Below are 10,593 nucleotides of genomic sequence, written 5' to 3'. Positions count from 1 at the left end.
CCAGGGCTGGAGCTTTAGTGTTTTTCTTTTTTAATAAATCTGCAAAAATGTCAACGATTCTGTGTTTTTCTGTCAATATGGGGTGCTGTGTGTACATTAATGAGGAAAAAAAATTAACTTAAATGATTTTAGCAAATGGCTGCAATATAACAAAGAGTGAAAAATTGAAGGGGGTCTGAATACTTTCCGTACCCACTGTATATATATATATATATTTTAAAATAGCTTAGATGTAGTAAACTACTTTTGCCATGTTGCTGTAGCTTAGCTTGCTACATTTCACAGGGCTGTAGCTTTAGTGTAGTGAAGCTTCATTTAATGAAGAGAAACTGTTAGCTTATCTCACTACATTTTCCAAGTAGCTTGCCCAACACTGTGTATATATATATATATATATATATCTTTAAAATTACTTTTACTCTCTGCACAGCTCTGTATACATTGGATTGATTTTAATAAGTTTAATGTACTTGAATTATGAATCAAATACACAAGTATTGTCAAAAGTGGTTTCCTCATGACCAGTGTGGGAATGCTTAATTTTACCAGTGACTATAGTATATATTTATTTTTCTTAGTCTAAGCCCAATGTAAATAGAACAACTCGCTATGTATGTGAAATTGTGCAAATCATCATATAATTTAGTAATCCAGTTCTTTTTGTAGTCAAACTATAGTAATTTTTTTTGATGGAGGATCTCATTTCACCATTGATTTTTGGAAAACCAGAAATTCTTTAAGCAAAGGCAAATTTCAAATTTATATTTTTGCTTTGGACTGTTATACATACTTCAACAAATTACAGTTCAATATTTACCATTCGGAATAGATTATTAGGCCACACAAACTCATAAAAATATCACTTAAATAGTTGTTTATGAATCGGCAGGAATTTTAAGTGATTTTCTCATTGAAAATGAGTGAATCATTACTCACCTACATTGAACCTTTAGTTCACTAACATCTCCATAGTTGCCCTGTGTAATTTCTGAACCCTGTTTTTTGTTGATTCATAGCACATTTTCACCATTATTTTAATTCTTCTCTGCCGATATTGTTGTTAACCATTGAGGTGTATTTTAACTTGTGTGTTTTGTTTAATAGCACCGCTGTGTGGCTATCTTTAAGGACAAGCAGAGTAAACCTACTGGTTTTGCACTGGGCAGCATCGAGGGACGAGTTGCCATTCATTACATAAACCCACCTAACCCGTGAGTCTGTATCTGATTTCCTTTCCAATCCACAAATAATTCATGGCTGGTTTAGAAATTTAACAGCTAACACTTAAAAAAGTTTGATCAACTTAAATTAAGGAAAACTTTTCCACGCCAATTACTTTAGGTTTGTACAATGAGACTAAAAAAGTAATCATCATTTTGAACCAGTTGAATAAGATAACAACTAAGAATAGCATGTTAGCATGTTAAAAACAATCACATTCAGTAAAGGGAGTCTCTGAAAAACATCAAATTTAATTTCAAGATTTACTCTTCTGCTGCAGTTCCATGTAAAGTATGCCAGTAACTACAGCTCTACTGCCCAGTTATTTCAACAGAAATTATTAATGTAGCCCCAACAAAACATTGTTAACCTAAATGTTACAACATTAAGTACGTTATGAACATTATGAAATGAAGTTGTGACAGAAATGTTAAAAAATTACCAACTCATTGTAACAAGTAACTTTAACAAGCAGCAATTTTTTTGAATGTAATATTGGATATGAATCTTTCTATCTTACTAATATTCACCTTTTAACTCAGAGCCAAGGACAATTTCACCTTTAAGTGCCACAGGTCCAACGGAACCAATACTGCCACACCCCAAGATATTTATGCTGTGAGTGTTGTAGGTTTTGTGTATTTTTGAAATGATGTGGATTGCTTGGGCAATTAGTCTAGTCTGAGGTTATGAGGCAATATTCAGTAATAAATAGTACTTGTAAAATAAACAGAAACTGTTTCTCTGTTGTAGGTGAACGCTATCTCCTTTCACCCTGTCCATGGCACTCTGGCGACTGTAGGCTCTGATGGGCACTTTAGTTTCTGGGATAAAGATGCCCGCACTAAGCTGAAGACCTCTGAACAATTAGATCAACCAATAACAGCTTGTTGCTTCAATAACAATGGGAACATTTTTGCCTATGCTTCCAGCTATGACTGGTCTAAGGTACAATCTCAATACACATGTAACATTTGATGAATTGTCATTGTTAACTTCACACATTTAAATTTTTTTTTGACTGTCCAAGAAAATAAATTCACTTGCTGATCATTTCTAAGTTCCAACAGTTGTCTTTTTAGATTAGATTTTAGGTTTGTGTGTTGACATACAAAAAGTTATGGTATAGTACGTATTATAGTCAGTTAGGATATTTGATAGATTAAGCTTCATTTAAGCTCCTATGGTCAATTTCATATAAGTATATTTAAAATATGAAGGAAAAATATACATTCATATATATAATTATGATTTTGAACATGCATTAAAAAAATTGCTTTTAGGAATGTGAATAACTACACTGCCGTTCAAAAGTTTGGGATCAGTACGTTTTTAATGTTTTTTTAAAGGAGTCTCTTGTGCTCATCAAGGCTGTATTTATTTGATCAGAAATACAATTATAAAAATATAATTTATTTCTGTAATCAAAGCTGAATTTTCAGCATCTTTACTCCAGTCTTCAGTGTCACATGATCCTTCAGAAATCATTCTAATATGCTGATTTATTATCAGTGCTGGAAACAGTTGTGCTGCTTCATGTTTTTTTTTTGGAAACTTTTTTCTGGATTCTTTTATGAATAGAAAGTTAAAAAGAACAGCATTTATTAAAAACTAAAAATAAAATTATAACAATATGAGTCTTTACTATCACTTTTTTATCCATTTAACACATCCTTGCTGAATAAAAGTATTCATTACTTTCAAAAAAAGAAAGAAAAAAATTTACTGACTCCAAACTTTTGAATGGTATTTCCATTTTGAATAAATGCTGTTTTTTTGTTGTTTTTTTATATTCATAAAAGAATCCTGAAAAAGGTATCACAGGTTCCAAAAAACATGGAGCAGCACAACTGTTTCCAACATTGATAATAAATCAGCATATTAGAATAATTTCTGAAGGATCATGACACTGAAGACTAGAGTAATGATGCTGAAAATTCAGCTTTGCATCACAGGAATAAATTATATTTTAAAGTATATTAAAATAGAAATTGTTATTTTAAATTGCAATAATATTTCACAAAATAACAGGTTTTTTTCTGTATTTTTGGTAGAATAAATACAGCCTTGATGAGCACAAGAAACTTTGGTAAAAAATATTTAAAATCTTACTGATCGCAAACTTTTGAGCGGTAGTGTACATTCAAAACACACTAGTCTATGGGTTGCCTGATTGACTACTCAACTAATTGTTATGACAGAAGCCCTGTTTATTATACTGGATTCAGGTCCAGCAGACACCAATCAGATGCTTTCCTAGGGAGAGCTTACATAAGATGCGTTCTTGTGTTCAAAAATAGCCAAACAGTGCAGCAAAATTAAACTGAATCTAGTGGTCTTGAACCATGTTGGTTCAAGTTGGACTTGGCACACTCTTATTGGTTGTCAATGGTTTTTATTATTCAACTGGAAAAAAAATCCTTCTGAAAGTGAATCAGTGATCTTGTTACTGTCATTAAAATTGGGGTGTTTTGCTTTATTTTGGTTAATTAGAACTGACTGAAGTTCTAATGTTTTCATCCTTACTGTAACTGTTTCTTTTTAGTGAACTGACAATCAGTTTGATCTCTTCTCACTTTTATTACTTCTGTTTGTGTCACAGGGACATGAATATTACAATCCCCAGAAAAATAATTACATCTTCTTGAGGAATGCAGCTGAGGAACTGAAGCCTCGGAACAAGAAATGGTGAGAGCGGGATATCCATTACCATGGAGAAGGTGTCTTTCTCCGGGCAGGGGCAGGTGTGCTGCCTGACTTGCACTGACTTTCCTTTCTGTGCAGTTGTGATGCTTTCTGAGTCCTTCTTCTTTTGAGCAATTAATATTGTGTTTTGCAGTGCTTTAGTAATATTCATCAGTTTAGCTGTGATTGTTTCTATTCTGTTTCATAATTTAGTCTATTTTGTTTGTTCTCTACCATAGGGGTCCTCAGCAAACTTCCAGTTGAGCCATAAGTTAACTTACATGATTTAAAAGGAGTTGTAGTAAAAAAAAAAGAAAATGCTAGGAATATAAAATGTATAGCATGTGCATTCACATATCTCTTACTGTTCCCTCAATTGTTGTTTTACTGAAGAATACACAATTCTTGAAACTTCTGGGGCCTGATGTATAATCGTTGTGTGCACAAAATAGGCTTTAAAAACTACACACAACATTTCCCATACAAATATCGGGATTAAAAATAACTTGCCATTTGCGCACTAACCGCACACACTCTGATTTGTGTGTATCGACTCTCTTAATGATATGTAAGCGAAAAGAGTGTAAGAGTTAATTCAGTACTCCACTTTTAGTTTAATGCTCCACATTTTGCATAGAGTCTACATTTTAATTTTATGTAAATAATTGAAAAGACATTACAATATAAGCTACAAAATGGAAAGATTTCCTATGGATAAATTAATTTTCTACTAATATTAATATTCTACAGGGAAGCATGCTTTTAATGATTTTGGTTTTCTTGGATGAAATCTGCTTAAACTGTTCTAAATTGCAAAGAAACGATTTTCGTCACATCAGTCTCCGTTGCACTTTTAAATTGATTAACGTTCGATAGCTTTGCAAGACAGACAGTAAAATGATAGACACTTACAGACATATTTGGGAGTCAATCAGACCAATGATCTTTACAAACATCTGCTGATGCCTGTTTGGATTGGTCAGATGACACTGTATAGCCCCACAGATGTGCTGTTTTGCAGTAGCATATGCAGCTCTGCGCAACACTGTGCAGTGCAATTATACAGAATATAAGCTTAAATACTGCTGAATTTTCAATATTATAAACAGGGTGCAAAGGAAACAGTATTAGTTTTAGAATATATAGTACTTTGAAAGTTTTACATTTTTGAGAGGGGTGTTTTTTTTTTTTAGGAATCAAACATTTTGCTTCCAGCTAAAATATTGAAATATGTTTTACTAATTTAATTTAAGAAAATCATAGTCTGTGCCTGCGTTTATTTTCTTGTACTGATAAATTGATTACTATCAGGTGTTTGATGATAGTGTGCATGGATATTATATGCAGATGAAGATCTTTGATAATTTTGGTCACTATCTATTTTATTAGATAAATCTCTCAATACAAGAGAATGACCTGTAAAACTTGGAACCATTGGAACTGGCCTATCAGAGAATAAAGATGTAATAAATGCTAAGAATTATGCTTCTCTCGACCATGTGTGCGCTTTCATTCATGGGGAAAACAAAACCAAAAATAAATCTGACCTGAAAAGCAGAATGCTGTATTGACTGACGCCTGCCCCTCCTTGTCTTTAGATTTGTCAAGCTTCGCATCACATCTCGGAAGACCTGCGTTTGTGTGTAAATATGGGAGAGAGACCTCAATTTGCTAACACCCGGACCAATGGCATGGCAATGCATAATTTTTATGGACCAATCAGAAGGTGGTCAACTGCTCATAAGCAATGATGTGAGCAGTGGCTTTTGATATGAGTAAGGAAGCCATGCTTCAGTATTTCTGGTGTAACTGGTGTACCTTTTTCTTTCTTCTTGAAGTTCATTGTTACTTGCAGCTCTTTTGTTTCTTGATACTGCCTTACAAAGGAAATGCATTTTCACCTTTACTTTTCTTTATGCTTGGTGTATAATCAAATTGTGTAACCAATAATAAATCTGTCTCAAGCTTTCTCTGCATTTTGACATTGCGCTTGTCTTATTGTGTTGTGTGTTTATATGTGTAGGTGTGTATATATAATATATATGTACATTGCTCTTAGAAACTGTCATCAACAAAGCATTGAATAAAAAAGGGAAATTGCTGAAAAACCTTGAGAAGACTTGTCAGGTCAAGTAGTGCATCAAACGTGAGAAAAACATGCAGAGAGAGAAAGATGTTTTATAAGTCCTTAAATGTTAGATAATTTAACCTTGTTATAACATGGCAAAGTTTAGGTTGTAAAATGTATTTACCATTCTCAAAAAAAAAAAAAAACACTTGTAGATAGTTTAGATTAGGAAAACTTTTTCACTTTAATGTTATATATATATATATTAGTCATAAGTGTAGTATTTTGAAAGTACTGTAGCATTTCTCAAACCCATTTGAAACCAACATGCATACAAAGATTAAATTTCAAAGAACATTGCAGATAGATTTTCTAAAAAGATTTTTTTTCCATCATGCCATGTCATGTTTTAATTTTTTTATTTTTATTCGAAATATTCCCAATTTGTGTTAACTATCGTGGCGAGGGGGGCGTGGTTCAGCGAGGTCTGCACCGGGAGAGAGAGGCAGGAGAGGAGCGCTGCAAGCGCAAATGATAAACACCTGTGTCTTGTTTCAGTAATTGGTGTGGAGAGACCACCCTGCTGGAGGGGTGGTCCAGGGACGGAACCCACAGCCGCCCCGAGGGCACTGCCCAGGGGGGCGGGTCCGGCCGGCGGCAGCTCCCGGTCCGCCGCTCTCTCCACACCAATTCCTTGACCCACTTCCTGCCACTAGGGAGGCCTGGGCCGGCCTGCTGGCGTTGCAGGGACGAGGGGTGCGTGGTTCAGCGAGGTCTGCACTGGGAGAGAGAGGCAGGAGACAAGCGGTGCGTAAGTAGGTCAAGCGCAAATGATAAACACCGGTGTCTCGTTTCAGTAATTGGTGTGGAGAGACCGGATAAAAGGGGCCACCTGGAACATGTAAGGAGAGAGACTGACTGGGAATGCGAGCCACCCGGGGAGATGGGTTGCTGGAGCATGAAGCATATGTAGGGTTATGTTATGAGTTATTGACTGAGAGATTGAAAGCACAGTGAGCGCCTTTTTCCGTTGTGTATACCCAGAGACTTTGAATAAAGCTTGCGTCCCAGTACGCCGACCCTGTCTTCTTCCTTCCACCCTCTTGAACCTTATCACAACTATATCATGAAATATCTCGATTCTCAAATATGTGTAACCTAAGTAAATGTATTTTGCACCTTTATAGGTCATATTAGTTCTTTCAAACATTAGTTCGGCATCTCACTATGGGAATCGCCAAAAAACTGTATTACAAAGTCAAATGCATAAAATTTCAACTAACAGTTCCCAAGACTGAAAACCCAGTAAAAATGAAGTTGATGTCTTGTTCTTTAGTGCAGATGTCTGTAATTCCATCCACATGTAGGTCCACAGTTGTTGGCTCTGCATACAGATAAAGTATAACACAATACATGACTAGGTGAATAGTGAGTCTATCTTAGAGAACTTTAGGTTACTCATGTAACCCCGGTTCTCTGATAACATGAGTGAGGTATCTCACTATGGGAATCGCCTCGGGCGTGACCAATCCTGGAAGCACCAATTACACCACATCTGTCGGTTGACAGACCAATCACGACAGTGATGCGGGAGTCCCGCCTCCCTCATATATATCGCTGCTAGCGGTCCATACTTCATTCTCGTTCTCTTCCCCGTGAAGATCCTTATTGGAGGCTATCCTCAGCAGATCCTCGTAAGAGTGGCCACTTAACTGTTCACGGACGAGTCGCATTTTAGGTGCTTCGCTGAATGCGGCTGCTTTTTGTTTTGGGGGGGAAAATATTTTCTGTCAAAGTGATTATTTTCTTTCTGCTATATCTTTGTGGAGGGGACTAGTGCATCAAGGCGGGTTCTCATTTTCTTTATCAAGCAGTTACAGCTCCTTTCTCTCAATCATTCCTTCACGTTAAGGGAATAATTGCTGTAAGACCCAATATCGAGAGGCACGTTGTGGTGATCTCGTTAATCTCCAGGTGTTTGCATCTCAGTTATGGCGACTGCGAGCCCATCCCGTGGCACAGTGAAGGGGAAAGATCCCTCTCACCCGTGTGCTTGCGGGTCTATGATTTCGTCTAAAGACTCTCACCCTCTGTGCATAGCATGTTTGGGAGTTAGACACGCACAGGCTGTGCTCACTAATCCCGAGTGCTGCCTGCACTGCTCTCAGTTCCTGTTAAGGGGTTTGGAGTGCCGAGTACGAGTCGCATATCATAGCATATCATCCTCCTCTCCTTCACTGCCGGGACAGACAGAGAGGTTGTCTGCTTCTCTTTTTCAAAAAAAGTATCGGTCCTCTGCCTTGGCTGTCAGAGCCCTAAATGCCACCTCACTGCTCACAGCATACCATTGAAACTTTCCTTCCCAGGAAGCCGACTGCTCGGCCCCCCCAACCCATGCGTCCGGGGTTTGCCTCTGCTTCCAGGGGGGGACAGTCAGGGTACTGAAACCCTAGGCACCCCCTGTCTCAGCAGTCAATGCAGGTGGAGGTTCACCCTAAAACAGCCCCAGCCCAGAGGTAAGGCCTCGTTTGCGGCAGCAGCGGCTAAGCATCGCCCAGCTAACCCTCAGGGAGGCAAAAAAGAGGCGGGCGAACTAACCTGTGGTCTGGGTTTAAATCAAAAGAGGGGCTACAGCACTCACTGAGTCTCTGTAGCACCCCTCTGCACAGCACAGGTGTCTTGTTCCACCCCTCCAGCAAAGAAACGAATCTCTTTTTCTCGAATCAGGGACTCCGCTGGGAGCGATTTCTCTGAGAAAAGTAGTAACGACAGATGCGTCACTCACAGGTTGGGGTGCAGTGTGTGAGGGCAGAATAGCGAAAGGAAAATGGCCCATCTCGCTACAGAACGCACATATACACTTCCTGGAACTTTTAACAGTGTTTCAGCATTGAAACATTTCGTGCAGTTCCTACGGAATCACCACGTTTTGGTCAAATCGGACAACACAACGGCAGTGGCTTATATAAATCGCCAGGGGGAACACGTTCTCCTCAGCTTCACAAACCGATTCGTTCAAAAAGCTGATTCATTCAATAAGTGAACACCATTGCTCAGAGACGCTAAACAGTGCTGTGATCGTTGTTTGGAACTATTTTCGTTGGCAAAATTGAGCAAAAACATATTACATACAAATATTATGTCTAAAATGTAAGTCACTTATTGCTAACTTTACTGAACTTGTATAAAATGATTATTAAATTAGTTATCATGCTGATATCTGCAGAAAAACGGTACTCTTTGTGTGATATAGATTAAGTTAGCTATATTAAATAATATAAATATAAAAAGCATACAGAAGCATTTTTGCCGTCTCCAATTTAGAATGCCTTAAATTTTTACGTGCATGCACTCTGTCTCTGTTTGTGTGATTTGGTGATATGCTTGATAATGTCAGATCGCACATCATTACAACAACACTTACCATATTATCACAGAAGATATACTGTATATTGCACACCCCAGACTTGAATTGAGTGGAAAATGAATCATCCGCGGTTGTGTGAGCACTTGTTTGCACATGAGCAAAGGTGTTTTTAGGAGTCTAACTTACAAGCGCCAGACCACTGATTCGTCAAACCTGATTTCCTGCAGTCCGTGTTCTTCTTAGGGATGGGCGATACCTCTTATTTTATTTTCGATCCGATACCGATATTTTCAAGCCCAGTATCATCGATACCGATACCTCTAAACTAAACTGATCTTTTAAATTATTAAAATAATATAATCAGTAATTATACTCACTTAATATTAGATTTTAAAGCCATGTTTTTTAACATTTCATAGGCCTTTTTTTGTTTACATTGTCATAAATAATATATACTATAATTGTATTTTAGCCCTTTACTGGGGCAGTAACCCCAAAGGTGCAACTATACCCCTAAAAGTGAGCATATTAGTACCATACAAGTATGCATGCTTTAAGGGTAGATAAGTTACAAAGGTGCACCTTTGAGGATACCTTATGAAAAATAAAGATGGTGTTACATAAGTACTAAATGTATTATTATTACCATGGTAAATTTGTGGTTACTGCAGTTTTACTACAAATACTGTGTGGTCACTGTAGTAAAACCAGAACATAACACAATCCATTTGAACTTTTAACAACCAGTTTAAATAAAATTTACTTGCACAAACTAGCCAGTTTAAAATAAATATTACATGTACACAACATTTTGGGGTCAGTAAGATTTTGTAATTTTTTTTAAGTCTCATGTTCACCAAGGCTGCACTTATTTGAAGAAAAAAAAAAAAAAAAAAGCAGTAAAAGCAGCAATATTGTGAAATATAGCCTAACAATTAAAAATAACTATTTTCTATTTTAATATACTTTAAAATTTAATTAAAAATGCATCTGTGATCAAAGCATCATTACTCCAGTCTTCAGTGTCACATGATCCTTCAGAAATAATTCTAATATCATTTGCTGCTCAAGAAACATTTATTATTATTGCTGCTTCATATTTGTGTGGAAACCGTGATGCATTTTTCAGAATTAATTTTATATATAGTAACAATGTTATGTAGGCTAATGTAATGTAACAATGTGGCAATGGTTTCTTAAGATATACTTATGCTTCTGATGCTTTTGGGAAACGCAGCCCTATTTGAACAAG

The 10,593-nt window shown here is 36.8% G+C and overlaps 1 protein-coding gene across 1 annotated transcript; it reads left to right on the top strand.

Moving 5' to 3' along the window:
- Positions 1-1,104: 1,104 nt before the first annotated feature.
- LOC107684392 (mRNA export factor-like) lies at positions 1,105-5,900 on the top strand (the record flags this gene model as incomplete). The annotated part of the gene is made up of 5 exons (XM_016480646.1): positions 1,105-1,211; positions 1,764-1,839; positions 1,975-2,169; positions 3,824-3,909; positions 5,505-5,900. Coding segments are annotated over 5 exons (465 nt in total), but the record flags the coding sequence as incomplete, so codon positions are not given.
- Between the last annotated feature and the right edge of the window lie 4,693 nt (positions 5,901-10,593).

This window comes from Sinocyclocheilus anshuiensis, unplaced genomic scaffold, assembly GCF_001515605.1.
Source record: "Sinocyclocheilus anshuiensis isolate Anshui unplaced genomic scaffold, SAMN03320099.WGS_v1.1 scaffold473, whole genome shotgun sequence".
NCBI lineage: Eukaryota > Metazoa > Chordata > Actinopteri > Cypriniformes > Cyprinidae > Sinocyclocheilus > Sinocyclocheilus anshuiensis.
Note: the sequence above shows the minus strand (reverse complement) of the source record. Positions and strands in the feature narration are given on the sequence as shown.